The sequence below is a fragment of the Narcine bancroftii genome, chromosome 3 (assembly GCF_036971445.1).
Source record: "Narcine bancroftii isolate sNarBan1 chromosome 3, sNarBan1.hap1, whole genome shotgun sequence".
NCBI classification, from domain to species: Eukaryota; Metazoa; Chordata; class Chondrichthyes; order Torpediniformes; family Narcinidae; genus Narcine; species Narcine bancroftii.
Window position 1 is genome coordinate 108,923,704 of NC_091471.1, and position 16,709 is coordinate 108,940,412.

Sequence of the window (16,709 nt, forward strand, 5' to 3'; positions counted from 1 at the left end):
ACGTTGAGCTGTTGAGTCTCCTGCCAGAAAGCACAGAATACTTCCAAGGCTAGATTTAAACTTTCCGGTCCCGTGGATCGGCAGCAATTTCACTTTCCACCTTGTCCCGTGGAGCCCGGGACATGCAGTATATAAAAGAAGCCTGTTAACCCTGAATAAATCAGATTTCAGTTGACTAGTCTGGTGTGTGTTTTTGTATTATTTCAGTAGCTCTACCGTAGTAGCCGCTACAAGAGTATAATAATTTCAGAGCATTCTCTAGTGATTTTATCTATTTAATATCCCATGAAGCAGTGGCGTTTGAATCTCATTTTATTGTCTGATCCTGATTTTTTTTTAATTTATGAAAGATCAAATTGCCTTTTTTTTAAATAATCATTCCTCTTCTGAGGTCTCTGGTTTGGTAATCTGGGATTCCTTTAAAGCACAGAGGTCAAATAATCTCTTTTTTTTAAGTGAAAAAGAGTGGCAATTCAGAGAGATGAACAGGCCAACCAGTTGAAATGTATTGCTCAACAATACCTGAGCTTCTTTAAAAAAGAGTCGAACTCAAAAATGATTTGCTTCTTGCTTACCCAATACAAACCCAGCTTTTAAAAACTAAATCTCAATTTTACATACATGTATTTATGACTAGGAAGCTTTTAGCCAGCCAAATTTAAAACTATACAGCTAAACGGATTATTACAGAAAACCGTAAAGATGATGGAGTGACCACAATCCTTTATCTGGACATCTAAAATCCGGAAAGCTTCAAAATCCGGCAAGTGGGGAGATAGACGGCAGTGCGAGTCGAGCGGGCCGGGGTGAGAGACCAGCAGCGCGAGTCGGGCAGGCGAGAGACCGGCAGCGTGAGTCAGGCGGGCGAGAGAATGGCAGCACGAGTCGGGTGGGCGGGAGACCGCCAACGCGAGTCAGGCGAGCAAGGGGGAGAGACCGGCAGCATGAGTTGGGTGGGCTGAAATCTGGCTTGTAAAAATCCGAAATTTGGAACACCCTGTCTCCCAAGGGCTCTGGTTAAAGGATTGTGTACCTGGACTACTGATCATGTTGAGATAAATGAAGCTTTGTCAATATTCTAAGCTCCATAGTACTGAATCAATTAAAGATTCATCTTTTCTAGTGAAATTTTTGGATAATTTAAATATTTCTTCATCATCATCAGAGAAGCAGATACTGCCGGAGAAGCCTAACTCTTTTGAAGAGATTGCTGCAACAATGAACTCTTTGCAGTCCAGCAAAGTTACCAGTTCCAATAGTTTCCCAGCAGAGTTTTATAAGACTTTTTCCTATTTATTGATATCTGATTTGGATTTGGTTCTTTCTGAGTCCTTGGCTGCTGGGAAATTGCCAGATACCTTTTATGAAGCTTCAATTTCTCTTATTCCTAAAAAAAATAAAGATCCCGTCTCCCCAGTCACTGGATCTCCTGACGCCCAAGCCCCGACTCCGAATCCTCCCCTCGACTACCACACATGCACACGGGAAAGTAGGCTGAGGGGAGGATTCGGAGTCGGTGTCAGCATCCGGTATGCCAGGGAGGGACGTAAGGGTATGGGAGGGGAGGGAACATCACTGAGCCTGAGGTTGCGCTCCTGCCCGGGAGGCCGCTCTCCTTGATGACGCTGGGACAAGGGATTCTTCCGACTGCTTGTGGCTGGGAGACATTGACATGCAGTTTGTGAGGGAGTTGGAGAGAAAATTGGAGCGACTTCATCACCAACATCGAAGTACTCGAGATGGCAGAGGCCGACAGCATCGAATCCACGCTGCTGAAGATCCAACTGCGCTGGGTAGGTCATGTCTCCAGAATGGAGGACCATCGCCTTCCCGAGATCGTGTTATATGGCGAGCTCTCCACTGGCCACTGAAACAGAGGTGCACCAAAGAAGAGGTTCAAGGACTGCCTAAAGAAATCTCTTGGTGCCTGCCACATTGACCACCGCCAGTGGGCTAATATCGCCTCAAATCGTGCATCTTGGCGCCTCACAGTTTGGCGGGCAGCAACCTCCTTTGAAGAAGACCGCAGAGCCCACCTCACTGACAAAAGACAAAGGAGGAAAAACCCAACCCCAACCAACCAATTTTTCCTTGCAACCGCTGAAATCGTGTCTGCCTGTCCCACATCGGACTTGTCAGCCACAAACAAGCCTGCAGCTGACGTGGACATTACCCTTCCATAAATCTTCGTCCGCGAAGCCAAGCCGGAGAGAAAAGTCAATAGGGAAAGGTAAAGAAGAAATGGAAAGAGAGAGAGGAGTGAGTTACCTGAAACAAGGACAATTGTTTTAATTTCATGTTGTGAATTTTTTTTTCAACCTGTGAGGTCAGTTTGGCTCCAAAAAAAAATTTTGGATAAATGAGAATTTCTGATTTGTTTTGGATATCCTCATTTATCCAATTTTTTTTTATTTTTTAAATCCAGGTAAATGAGGATTTCGGAGAATATGATTTCAGATAATTGGAGTTGTACTGCATTACTTTTTGGATGCTACAAGTTGGATTAATCTAGAAATTGAATCTATTAAGAAGTATTCTCTTATTTTGATAGTTGGAAGTACCATCACCTTTATCTGCTTCTAAATTAACTGATAATTTTGTTGTTAGACATATGTTGAGAATTTGGTTTCAATTTAGAAAACATTTTGGATACCATAGGTTTCTGCCAGACAGTCTCCTTTTAGCTATTTTTTTTTACCTTCAGTACACAATTTTAGTTTTCATGAATAGTGAGAGTTAGGTATCCAATCCTTTCAAGATCTTTTTATTGACTAAAATTTGGCTTCTTTTGAACAGTTATCTTCTAAGTTTAAATTATCTAAATATTGTTCTTTGAGATATTTTCTGATTAGGATCTTCTTGAATCCCTTGATATTGAGACCCCCTCAAGATCTAGAAAAAAATATGATAGAGAAGGTATATAATTTTAAACCGATGATTGAAAAAAAAAATTGATATCAGTTCTTTATGAGTCATTATTATTTTCTAGTGGTAATTCCCTGGACAAGACTAAGAAATTACAGGAGCAAGATTTTCAACAATTATTTTCTGATGCTACATGTGATTCTATTTTGAAGTAAATTCATCTTCTCTAATTGAGCTTACTTCTCCAAAGTTCAATTAACTAAATTTTATTCTAACATTTCTTCCAAATGTGACAGGTGCAAGACTGAAGAAGGTTCATTGTTTCCTCTGTTTTGGTCGTATTCTTCTCTCCATCTATTCATACCTTGTTTTTAGTTCTTAATATTACTTTGACTCCCAAACCTTGCCCTATTTGGAACAAGTAAGCTGGACTGACTTGAATTTGTCTGGACTACAATCCCATGTAGTTGCCTTTGCTCTCCTTATCACTTGAAGAGCTATATTAATGAGATGGAAAGATGCTGACCCTCCTATTTGTATTTAATGTCTACTGACTTTGGGAAACATTAAATGTTTGACTACTGAAATGAACTTTAAATTTGTATGTTTATGGAGCTCTTTTATTAATTATTTTCTTAATTTATAAGATTATTTAAATCCCTTTTTGTGGTTTGGTTGTTTTCCCTTTTACAATAATGGAACACATATGTTCAACCAATAACTTCTCAAGGGAGGGGTTAGATTATTAGTATGATTTTTTTTTCTTTTGACATTTTTTAATGTTTCGTAGGTTATTTGTATCCATTACTTTGTTGGCTACTTATTATTATCTATGTACGATTTACTTATAAAACATTTAAAAATATTGAAAAAGTTAGATAAAGTTTAAAAAAAGCCCCATAAACCCTTTTAAGTTGATTACAATTGATGGATATTTGTTTAATGACTGATGTTTTTGCTTCTCTTTAGCACTGCAAAATATAACCTCCTTACATTCCTGCCAAGGTTCCTTTACTCGCAGTTCAGAAGAGCAGCCAATTCGTTTTTCCTCTTTATAGCCCTTCTCCAGGTGAGTTTGCTTGATTGCACAGTGTTTGGTTGAATAATTTCAATACATTCTCCATTTTTAGAAATTAATTTTACCCTCAAATGAAAACTTCTTACTTTCTCATCTACTTATTTTCCACACCAAGATATTCAAGGTCATCTTCCTGATATTTGTGCTAGACTGACAAGATCGTTTAAAAAAAATCTGTCCTGCTCAACTACTTATTCTAAGGATGCCATTCTGAACGGGGTAGCTTGGGGTAGTGACAAGATTGTGAGAGGAAAACTGCAGTCCCTGTACACATCTGGATCAAGAATGTGATAAAACAGCACAGTTAAAAATTAAATGTGGGAAATTAGCTAACTACGTATAAAAAGTTCTATTGTAAAGCAGTAAATGCTTCAGTTCCCTGCTCTTAGTTTTCTGCTGTTCACACAATTTATAATTCACATTACTTGTAGTCATAATGAAAAGAGCAATTGTGACATTAACAGTATTACAGGCAAATAGATTGGATGAGGAAATATTTACCCAATTAAATGATGCTGAAATGATTATGCCACTCTGAATGGACATTAGCTGGGGTAATGACTATGATTTATTTTGGAGGGGGTGTGCTAAAGTCAGAAATGTATGGGACTACATTACTTTCCAATCTAGAACTCACCTAATTTGAAATCTAAAGTATATATTTAATTGCTATGAGATATATATTTCCCCTGGTGGTTGGACATGTTTCAGCCAGAATGGTAAATGCTTCCAGAAAGGTCCTAAAGGAATGCATCATTTATATTTGTTCCACAAGGGGAAATTGACCTACACGTTTCTTAGTAAGCACAAAACCAAACCACATCAACTGATGTTCACACTTGTGATGTCCTTGTGGACTTATATATTCTCTCTGTGACTATGTGGGTTTCCTCAGACTTCCTATAACTTGTGAGATGGTATGTTAATTGGACTCTGTGAAGTGTACATAGTATGTAAATGAAAGGTAAAGTCTTGGGACTTGATGGAAGGTGAGGATAAATGTAGGAAAGGCTTGCTTGATAGTTGGACTAGACTTTAGATAGAGGGCTGTGCTGTAAAATTGTCTCTTTGCTCTGATTGGGATGGTCCTATGCACCTAATCACTGTTAACAGAATAACAACCAACTTTCTAAAATTAATTTAATGGATTTGGGCTGATATCGCCTCAAACCGTGCATCTTGGCGCCTCACAGTTCGGTGGGCAGCAACCTCCTTTGAAGAAGACCGCAGAGCCCACCTCACTGACAAAAGGCAAAGGAGGAAAAACCCAACACCCAACCCCAACCAACCAATTTTCCCCTGCAACCGTGTCTGCCTGTCCCGCATCGGACTTGTCAGCCACAAACGAGCCTGCAGCTCATTTACCCCCTCCGTAAATCTTCGTCCGCGAAGCCAAGCCAAAGAAAAAAGTATCCTTGAGTATACACATGGTCCTGCTTTCCATGACTAAAGCCCCTTTCACCCTTGCATCCCACTAAATTGGCTGTTCATTGTCCTGGGATAGGAATGGGGGTTTGGCTTTTCACACTTGACCACTCCTAACTAGGACACTAAACGCTCTCACACTTGCAAGGATCCATCCTTGGGGTTAGGACAGTTCTACCTTATACTGGTGACATCATGACACATTGAGCGATGGTGGATCTGCCCTAAATCCTGATCAATGTATTATGATCTTTTATTTGAACAAAATTAATCATGTATAATTAAGCTTTATGTACAGCACAGTATGAGCCTTTCACCTCCTGTTGTTGTGCCGACCTATATAAACCTTTATAAGGGACCGTGGGAAAGTGCTAGCAATAAATAGTAATAGAGGACAATTTTTAAACAGGGTGGGAAAAAGTTGTGACAATGAGGTTCCCACAGAGGCCCAATTTGTTTTTAAAATTATTTCCCACTTTTGTGAAAAGTGGAACAAAGATGTTCAGTTCTCTTTTGAAATTAAATCTCAAACCAGTTTCTTAACTAAGATTGAGCTGAAAGAAAGAGTATATATAGCACAAGGATTTATTCAGAGAATAGCTTGATTAGTAAAGACATCAAAGATTATGGGGGAAAAGGCACCAGAATGACTTTTGAAAAGTTCTTGTTTTATGAACTGAGCTGATATCATTAACAAATATCTTGACTCTCCTAAAGTGCATTTCACATTTATGCTTCACAATATTAAATTTTATCAATAAAATCTACTGTCTATTTTTTTTACTCTGATACCCCCTAAGATTGGAAAGATGTTGAAATGGTCAGGTCCATATTTAAATCTCCCCAATCACGAGTGCTATTCACGGTCATCAATAAAACCCATCGTGAACATGATGACAGTCCAGAGCCCCTCAACCTTAGTGATCTGTTTGTAGCTTTTCTCACCGATTTCTACATCATCCTCTTCCAATATTTTTTGTCTCCAGCTGAGTTGTGGGGGTTTACGAAAGTATGTTTTCTGTCATAATCCCACATCATCTCCAGATACCAATAAAGATTTGTTTTCTTGGATCCAAGTTCTCAATAATACCACCTAAAGATGCAAACTCAAGTTTCAGTTCCACAGTAGCAGTACCTGATATAACACCCCTCCACTCAATCTGATGTCAAATTTCTGCAGTTAAGTTCTGAATATTCGTTATGTTCATTACTTGTATGTGTGATATTTTGTATAACACATTGGGATGTTTTGTAGAAAAGTAATGCATATATTTGCATTTGATTTTCTTTTATCCAGCAAATCCCTGATGTTTCACCAACTGGTCGTTATACAACATTGGTCCCACTGTTGTTCATTCTTCTTGTGGCTGCGGTCAAAGAAATAATCGAAGATATTGTAAGTGATCATATTTTTAAAAAAGTTTTACTGTGCATTTGAAACTATTTAAGGCAAGAATGTGTTTATTTAGACCAAGGTGATCCTGAAGGCAGTGTACAGTTTAAATATTAAATATCAAAATCTAAGGTAATAGGTTAATATTATTAGATTGCAAAATATTTAAAGCACATGTCTGAAGATAAATTAAGCTTTCTTGAAATATGGTAGTCACTTTATCCAGTGATGTCATCAAATCTCTGTAGCACTCATTTGCTATTAACAGACATAATGACTCCAAGAGCAAAAGGAACTAGTCAACACAGCAGACCTCTTGGGCTAATTTGTTTCAATGTTCTATCAATTTAAGAAATAAGTCAGCTTTACCTCCTCCAAGAAATAAAACACGAAGGCCTGCAGACACTGTAGTTGAAGTAAAAACACAAAGGTGGAGAAACTCTTTCTCCAGCATTGTGTTTTTACTTTATTTGCTGCAAGTTGGTGATCAGCGATTCCTCTTCATAGGTACCATTCAATGGGAGTCACAGTGGCTTGCATCAGAACCTGCTAAATGTGAAAAGGATATTCTCTCAAGCACCAGTTGTGTTCAGTTCAAAGCAGATATTGTTTGTTAGCTGTGGTGGAATATTTAAATCCTTTGTTTGATCAACCATGAAGGTTTTTTTTAAAATTAAAAGTCACAAATTGGAACTACTGGGCAAACGCTGGCATGGATTTTGGGGTGGAAATAATTGCAAAATTATTGGCATTTATTTTACGGGCAATGTAGAATTTTTTTTGAATATTTTATTTTAATTTTCATAGACTCATAAAATTCAAACCAACCTCAGTGAAGATTTCATCAAAGAAAGTAACTGAAATTAACATGAATTGTAAGGCTTTACAATTCTTTTACTTGGTTGCACAATTTTGTCAGCTCCTGCAATAATTCTGAAACACCAGGAATTCTGTCATTGCTAATATTCATTAGCTTTCGACAAAAATATTACAATGCTTATCCTAACCTTAATCCTTTCATTTCTAAATTATCTTCAGATGTATCCAACAGTAATTGCTTCATTCTTTGGGCCTTGTATTGCACATTATAATGTTCTAAATCTATCAGCCTTTCAAAAGAGCTCAACACAATTTCACAGAAATTCTAATCAGTAAGCGACTACAATAGAGTATGCCCATTTCTCATGCACAAAACAGGCCATTAGCTTAACTGTGACCACAAGGAGACTAATCACAAGGGGATGAACTGCAGGTGGTGACGGATTATTTATATTGTTCAAGATAAATCTGAGCTCTTTGATTATCCATGTGTCATTAAGATGATATTATTAAGTAGTAGGAATGCATTTGTATTTAAGATGAAAGGAGTATCTGGTTTGCTTGACCCTGACAAGAGGCAACATTTTCAAAAATAATTGACCATCTGCTATTCACTTGCGTCATGTACAGACACCAAAGCTTCAGCAGTTTGCTTCAAGATTCACTATAGAAACATACTTGCTCTGAATATCATACTTTTTATAGCTGCTTTCCTTTCAGGAAATAAAGATAAAATAGGAGAATTCACTTTCAGGGATTGAAAGACACGATTTGCTGAGGTTTTTAGTATGATACTGATTATCTTTGTAAATATAACATTTTGCTTTGAGCAGAAATAATTATCATTTTTATTTCCTAAAGCAATATTTTGAGAACTTTAGTCAGTTGAACATTTTCAGTAAAGAAGCTATATCGATTGAAACCCACAAAATGTCACTAAACACCAAAATCTCACGTTTGTTTTCAAGATAACTGCATCTTTAATGAAGGAAACAATTAAACTTGATTTTTTTTTGTGTTAGTTGCCTGATGTTAGCAGCTAATGTATGTTTAGTAAGCAGCTGGTGGACTGGAGTTTGGACTGGTAGCTACATGTGTGGCAATTGACTTTGTGGTTGATGGGTCATTCCGGGAAGAGAGAAGCAATTGACTTTGTGGTTGATGGGTCATTCAGGGAAGAGAGAAGCAATTGACTTTGTGGTTGATGGGTCATTCAGGGAAGAGAGAAGCAATTGACTTTGTGGTTGATGTGTCATTCAGGGAAGAGAGAAGCAATTGACTTTGTGGTTGATGGTCATTCAGGGAAGAGAGAAGCAATTGACTTTGTGGTTGATGGGCCATTCAGGGAAGAGAGAAGCAATTGACTTTGTGGTTGATGGGTCATTCCGGGAAGAGAGAAGCAATTGACTTTGTGGTTGATGAGTCATTCCAGGAAGAGAGAAGCAATTGACTTTGTGGTTGATGGGTCATTCAGGGAAGAGAGAAGCAATTGACTTTGTAGTTGATGGTCATTCAGGGAAGAGAGAAGAAATTGATTTTGTGGTTGATGGGTCATCAGGGAAGAGCGAAGCAATTGAATTGTGGTTGATGGGTCATTCAGGGAAGAGAGAAGCAATTGACTTTGTGGTTGATGGTCATTCAAGGAAGAGAAAAGCAATTGACTTTGTGGTTGATGGGTCATTCAGGGAAGAGAGAAGCAATTGACTGTGGTTGATGGGTCAATCATGGAAGAGAGAAGCAATTGACTTTGTGGTTGATGGGTCAATCATGGCAGAGAGAAGCAATTGACTTTGTGGTTGATGGGTCATCAGGGAAGAGAGAAGCAATTGACTTTGTGGTTGATGGGTCATTCAGGGAAGAGAGAAGCAATTGACTTTGTGGTTGATGGGTCATTCAGGGAAGAGAGATGCAATTGACTGTGGTTGATGGGTCATTCAGGGAAGAGAGAAGCAATTTCTTCAAAGTCTAATGAATTTTTGAGATTCACAATCCAAGATGTATGCTGAGCCTAATTTCTTGAGAATATTTTATATAGATTAATATTTTTTCAATATTAAGTGCATCAAGAGGTGTGTTTAATGCAAGAAAGTGGTGCTGAAATAAAATATTAATCTTAATCCTTTTATAAATATGTTGTGAACGTGAAAAGCATTCAAGAAGCTGATCCAATGTGAAAACCCACTTGGAGTGCCAAATCTAGAGCCTGTTGGATCGCAAAGTGCAGGAAGAAGAGAATAAGAGCACATGAGTGCTTATTGCATCATAAAGATGAAATAATTTAGAAATTATAGAACAGAAATTAGGGGTGCCTAGAGATTGAGGAAAAAATCTAACAAATTATATTGGGAAATGGTGGCAATGTGGATTACCATCGATGTACCCAGGCTTTTTTCTCGTTTTTTTTTAAACATTTTGATCCAAAGCTTAACTTTTTTAAAAAAAGATCTATTAGTACATAATGCAACAGTTGATTTTACATGTTATCTTTGAAATTTTCTTTTACATTTGTAGCTGTTTCTTTGAGTCATGCTACTGTCATTAGTGTATCTTGGCATTGACGTACATTCAACCATTCAATATACACCTTGTGTAGTTGAATGACAGCAGCTGCTTCTGATGGCATAAAAATTGAAAATTTCCAATTGTTAACAATGGCCTGTACATATGGATGAAGCAAATTTGGAATCTATGGGGAAGAAAAGGTATTAATGCAGAGTGGGGGGGGTATCATTTCTGTGCCATCATTGTTGGAAGGGTTATTAAGACCATGTAGGGGAAAATAAAGTAACCATTATCATCAGTTTTCAAATACAATGCTGGTGTGAGAAGAATTGTATTTGCTTTGGATGAAATGAATACTCAATTTGCAATGAATGCATTTAGAAAACGTGCTGTTGAATTGAAAATGTGTAACATACATTATTTTGGAGAAGGCTTGTACTTTCCTCCCAATAGCTTGTGGTCTTACAATTTTGAAAGTCTCCTTAATTTTTTTTTCATTGCTAGTTAAGAATGTTTTAAAGACAGGTTTTTAAAAAATACATCCAAAAAGCATCATGAAGCAGTTAGATTTTCATTGCCAAAAATGTCTAAATGTTCTTTGCACCTCCTAGTTTTTTGCCTAGCTCTTCCAACATAGCATGGAATTTATTTCATCCAGAAACCTCCAACTCTTGCTAGGATTCAAATCCAATTTAATTGCTCTACCTTCCCACAATAATTTGCTCATAATCAAGGCTGAAATCAATATTAGCCAACTAACCTCGCATGTGAATGAAGATTCAAGAAATTGGGTGAATATTTGAATCTTATTATTATGTGAGAATTTGTGAAGCTGATTTGTTTATCAAATGATGAAAAATATTCTTTCTTTCCAGAAAAGACACAATGCTGATAGTGGAGTGAATAAGAAAAAGGCACAAGGTAGGAACTATGGTATTGTGTCTTAGATTATATGTGGAATCAGACAAGTCTTAACCCTAAACCTAACCCTAACCTTCAAACCCTTTTGAACATGTAAAAGTGTTTTGGAAGCTTGCAATGATCCACAACAGTTATTCTATAAACCTTGTATGAAATATGGCACAATTGGTATAGTGGTTAGTGCCAACGTCAGTAATCTGGGTTCGAATCCGGTGCTATCTGTAAGGAGTTTTACATTCTCCCCATGTCTGTGTGGGTTTTCCCTGGGTATTCTGGTTTCCTCAAAACCTTCAAAACTTAAGGGGTTGTAAGTTTATTTGGTTGTATTTGGGCAGCATGGGTTTAAATGGCCAGAATTGGCATCTACTATGTTATAAAAAAACATTTAAAATTTTTTTAAAAATTTAAAAAGTATGGCAAATTATTAGTGACTTTACTACTCTCTGGAAATAGATTTTACTGCTGTGTTTGAATTGGTGGCTTCTTTAGGTGTTGGAACTTTAAGAAACATCTCTCTAGGCATGAGTTGAGCATTGTGAAGATTTTGCCCAATTATGTGAGGAATGCCTTCCAGTGAAATTTTGTTGGTTATGGAATGCATGCATTGCATTCTCTTTTGGAATACTAACACTTCACATTTTGCATTTTTATTATGCATATTCATACATAATGCAACAGTGAAATTTCATAAATGTTAAATTAATTTGTTTCATGATTCACAAGGTACTAGAAACTTACAAAATAGAATTGTAAGACCACACAATTCCATATTGGGATATTGGCGTAAATAATTTTTCACTTGTGTGATTGGAATCTTTTGCTCACACATAGCCTCTAAAAATTCTGAATTTTTTTATTGCTTCGAGCACCACATGGTAATTTCATTTTGTGCAAGATTTTCTGGGGTTACTTAATGTAGGGTAATTTTACCCGTGAACTGAGCACTACCAAGGTAAAACTTACAAAATGAGCAGAAAATTAACATCTTAAAATTTGGGCAGGGTTTGAGCCCATGGGGAAAATGATTAAAGGTTGGCAGAATAACTCAACAATTGTGGGAGAGAAGAGATGATTGAATTATACCTGGACATCCAGACACCAAGGAAATAATAATACTGTTCAAATTTATCAAACTTATTGTTTCATAACTTGATCAACAGCTCTCAAATAATTAGTTAACTTATGTACCAACAGAATTCTCATGTGCTTAGTGCACCTCAACTTGTACCCAAAAACAAAATTCATGTTTTATAAAAGAATAGAACTTTGACCTTTGATAGAAATAGCTGTCAGACATGATGGCAGCAAGATGTTAAATAACTAACCAATAATCTAAGGATCTTTGCTAATAATTCAGAGACCCTGTTTAAAATCACACTGCAGAGTTTAAACTCTTAATTGTTTGAAATAACAGTGACACAGTGTCTTGTTAATGATGACTACAAAAGCTTCCAGATTTCTCTGAAAACCCATACTTTATGGAAGAAAATGAGTTGTTCTTGCCCATTTGGCCTATGAGTGACTAGTTTGTTAATGTACCAAAATGCAGAGGTTGTTTTGTGAACAGACAAGTACAATAAGGAAGTATGTAGTTCAGAAGTTCAGAGTTGCAGGGAGAGATCAGTTGGTACAGAGCAAAGGTGACATAATTTACTCTTCTAGGGTTCATTCAGAAGTCTGATAATGGGAGGAAAAAAAATGTCCTTGAATCTGGTAGTGTGTGATCTCAGAGTTGTGAATCCTTTTTTCCTGACTGAGGCGGGGCCGGGGGGTGGGGGGTGGTGGGGGGAGAGGATGAAGAAAGTATGACTTGTGAGGAATGAGCCTTTTAATATATTGTCTTCTTTACCGAGGCAGATGGAGTTAGTGCAGGAAAGGGGCTTGTGTGTGATGGCCTGCGCCATGCTTACAACCCTCTATGGCCTCTTGAAAGACCTAGAAAGCCACTACCGTTACTGCTGCATTCAACCATCCTAAGTAATACCAATTAAAGAAAGACAATAAATACTGATCTTCACAAAAATGTCCAGAGCATGAAATATGAATAAAGATGTATTTGTAGAGAATGGTGGATATTAAAATACCAACTTTATTATTCCATTAATATTTCATGCAAATAATGTGTCTGTAGTAAACAAAATCATTCAAATAATTATTGTAGTAATAGAGGAACAGAAGATGTGTGTTAATTTGGATTTGGCATCATTGATAATGTATTGAAATAAATACTTAGCATTCTTGAAAAGTGGTGTTCTGGGTACTCGATGTTCATTAAATTAATATATAGTTATTTTTTTCATGAAACCTCATTCTTTTGTCACTGTGTCCTATAGGAATCATTGTATATTTTTGTTCTACTTTGCACAGAATAATTAATATTTGGTCCTCTCTCTGTCTCTCTCCAGAAATTTAGAATTAAGCATCGTAACCTTGTATTTAATAAGTTCCTTGTACTTTTGAATTGTGAGCCATTGTGGATTTTAATTCTAAAATTTCTTTTATTCAAAGTGCTGAGAAATGGTGCTTGGGAAATTGTCCATTGGGAAAAGGTATGAAATATTGTTTTATCTTCACCAAATAAAATAAAGCCATTTTAATTTAACAGACACATTTATTATCAATGTAGTCTGTGGGGAATTGTGCTGATCCCTTGATTCTTTGTGGTACTTGATCCATTCTGAACTAATAAATGAAGGTGTGAATAATAATGCTGGAGTCTTGCCTAGGTGTCCAAGAAATAGTAATTTGACGAACTGGATCAAATTGGTATCCATAATGCGTTACTCAAGTCTGTATTGCAAAATTATTACCTTGGCTACATTCATTGTGATAATAGATAAGAATAACTTGCAAAGAGGGAATATGATCAAAGCAGAAAAGAATGTGGATAATTGGAATAGGATGCAGAGTTCTAATGGTCTTTTGCACATCTTTATTTTGCAGACAGTAAAACCACCTTTTTTTTTCGGTTTTGTCAACGTGACTAATTGCACTTTCATTTTTGTCTTTATCAATGGCTGCTATTTTATTTACTCATGATTTTTATTAAATACAGATAGCCTAAGTATCTAAGGTCACTAACCTATTAAGAATCATTGATAGTGGTTGAAATTTAGTCTCCGAGAATTAAGGTGCACGAGGACATGCTAAAAACTAAGCCTTGCCGTGATTGATTCAAAACCCTGCTGGGTTCCCATCACTTAGAAGGCTTGCCTGTTTAAGGTGATGTGACCTTTGCATTTTGAATCTTGAGTTCTCTAAGCTGACGTGGATAGATTTCTGTACTATAGTCAAGTCAAGGGTTATGGGGAACAGGCAGGAAGGTAAAGTTCAGGCTAAAAGCAGATCAACGATGATTTTATTGAATGGTAGAAAGTCTTCAAAGGGACTCTCAGCCTTCTTATTTTTACATAGGTAAGGAAGACTAGGTTCCTCATAAAGCCTGGAGTTTCATGATAAATTGTTCTTTTTGGTTAGTAAAGTATGAAGTATGCTATTATGCTGGTGTTGGCATACCAACTATTATTCGATTAATATTTGATGCAAATAATGTGTCTATAGTAAACAACATAATTCAAATAATTATTGCAATATTACAGGCAAGAATTTGGATTTGGCAGCATTGATAATGTATTTAAATAAATACTTAGCATTCTAGACAAGAGATGTATGAGGTATTTCATGTATATTTAATTAATGTATAGTTATTTCTTTAATAAAACCTCAGATTCTATTGTCCTAAATGTCCAAGTGAAAGATTTGATCATCTTTGAAATCTTTTAAAAATAAGAGTGGCTTTGATTCCTTATTCATACTCTTCACTAGACTTTGAACAAATCCCTGGAATAGATTTTCATGAACATAACTGGATTTAATGTTACCTGGAGTATTGGATGTTATCTGCAATAAAATACATTCATTAATGGCAAAGTATATTTCATTAACTTAATGATTTGTTATGCTGTGCATAAATGCCATAGACTATCCTCTTTTGAATAAGAGAATTTGCTGTTTGGCATGTTTGATAGAATTACATCCTTGTGTAGCATCACTATGCAAAACTCCAGCTTTATTAATGTCTTTTTGCTCAACCTTATGTTAAATCTGTTATGAGACAGCACAATTCAGTGGGTCATGATTTCAATTCAGTGGGTCATGATTTCAATTCAGTGGGTCATGATTTCAATTCAGTGGGTCATGATTTTAATGGTATGTTCTGAGGGGAGTTCTAAAATGTTCTCAAGTAATCAAATTACATATCTTAGGGTTGCATTTCAGATTTTATTCCAAAGTAATATGTGTTGCTGTTAAAGTTGTAATAAAGTACGTGACTTGACGTTGAAAGTTTTAATGCTCATTCTCCATATGCAGTGTTTCAACAGTATTTTGGTGGCTATGTGCTCATAGAATTGTGGGATATAGGTGGACAATCAAGTCTTGATCTCAATGCAGGAGTAATCATTCCCTCTCCCCATAGTCCTGCAGTTGCAATAAAAGATCCTTCACCAAGGAAAGGATGTTGTCTGCAGTGGCATATCTAGGTAATGGGCACTCCTCGTTTATATTAAAAAAAAAAGGATTAAAATACCGCCACACACCAACCATGTCACCAGACATAGTTTCCATTTTAAGCATTGGCATATGGGGACTCTTTGGTTAAGGGTGGCAAAGGGATTGATTTGCCTGAAACTTTACATGGGGCCCACAAGGCAGCCCTGTACCCTGGACCTGGCCAGTGCAGCCCTGGAACCTGGTCCCAGTTAGTGCAGCCCTGGACCCAGCCAATGTACCCCTTGCTCTCCATATGCCCCCTTAGTTTTGACCAGAACCAGTGGTCCCTGCTGTTCAGACACCGCACACTGATACTCAGACACTGCACGTGTGCAGGACAGGGCAAGGAGCTTGACGCACCCCGCTCCCCTCCCCTTCCTCCCGGGGCTGACCTGCTGAGGACTGGAGGGGGTCGTGGTTCATCGCTAGAGGGCTGAGGGTCCCTCTCTATGCCTGCACACAGCGGCGAAGATCAGCCCTGTGTCAATGTGCCAGCGGTGACAGAGCCGGCCCTGCCCCGGCCTCCCCTTCCACACTGCCCATGTCCACCTTTCCTGCCCAGGCTGCTGCTGCTCTTCCTCTGCCCAGTGCTCTCCATGAGTCTGGCTGCTCACCATATTGATGGAAGCCCCCTTGTCCAGCACCCTGTCCTGCTAAGTGCTTAACCTAAAGCGGACAAAGGGGATTCCCCTTGAATGAGACACGGACTGGAGAGGTTAACGTGGCCATTCAACCCATTGCATCCATGCTTCACAAGGAACTCCCTTGCCTTATCCCACCTCCTCCCCTCCCCTCCTTCTGGTTCTAGTGCCCTTCTGGTCATAATTCTTGGCAACCTCATCCAAGTAAGCATTTTTCCTCTAATCCACCCTACAGAACTATTGCAGTCTGAATCTGACTCTTCAATCCCAGTAAGATCCTCGGTGTCTTCAAATTATTAAATAAAAAGTGACCAGAAAAGTACAAGTTAAAATCATTATTCCATCTAGCAAATTAGTATGAATTAATGTAGACGTTTGACACCCAGAAAGTCTGGTAAAACATTTTGAAATGCAAAGAATAAATAAATTCATATTTGAGGAGTTAGTTCTTTAATTTTATTGGATGCTTATCAATGCTATAGATCTAAATTTTCTGCCTCAAAAACACCCTTAT

The 16,709-nt window shown here is 37.5% G+C and overlaps 1 protein-coding gene across 17 annotated transcripts in view; it reads left to right on the top strand.

The window, feature by feature from the left end:
* The window catches only part of atp8a1 (ATPase phospholipid transporting 8A1), a 313,300-nt gene that overhangs the window by 79,820 nt on the left and 216,771 nt on the right, over positions 1–16,709 (top strand). For 16 of the 17 annotated variants that reach the window (XR_011353617.1, XR_011353618.1, XM_069924781.1 and 13 more), the window contains 4 exons: positions 3,835–3,934; positions 6,666–6,764; positions 10,958–11,003; positions 13,512–13,552. Coding sequence is in view for 15 of the 17 variants with exons in the window: in XM_069924781.1 (XP_069780882.1) it covers positions 3,835–3,934; positions 6,666–6,764; positions 10,958–11,003; positions 13,512–13,552 (286 nt within the window). In the remaining 2 variants the exon portion in view is untranslated. Of the gene's footprint in view, positions 1–3,834; positions 3,935–6,665; positions 6,765–10,957; positions 11,004–13,511; positions 13,553–16,709 lie in introns of those variants that run through there. The other variant, XM_069924782.1, reaches the window with a different exon arrangement.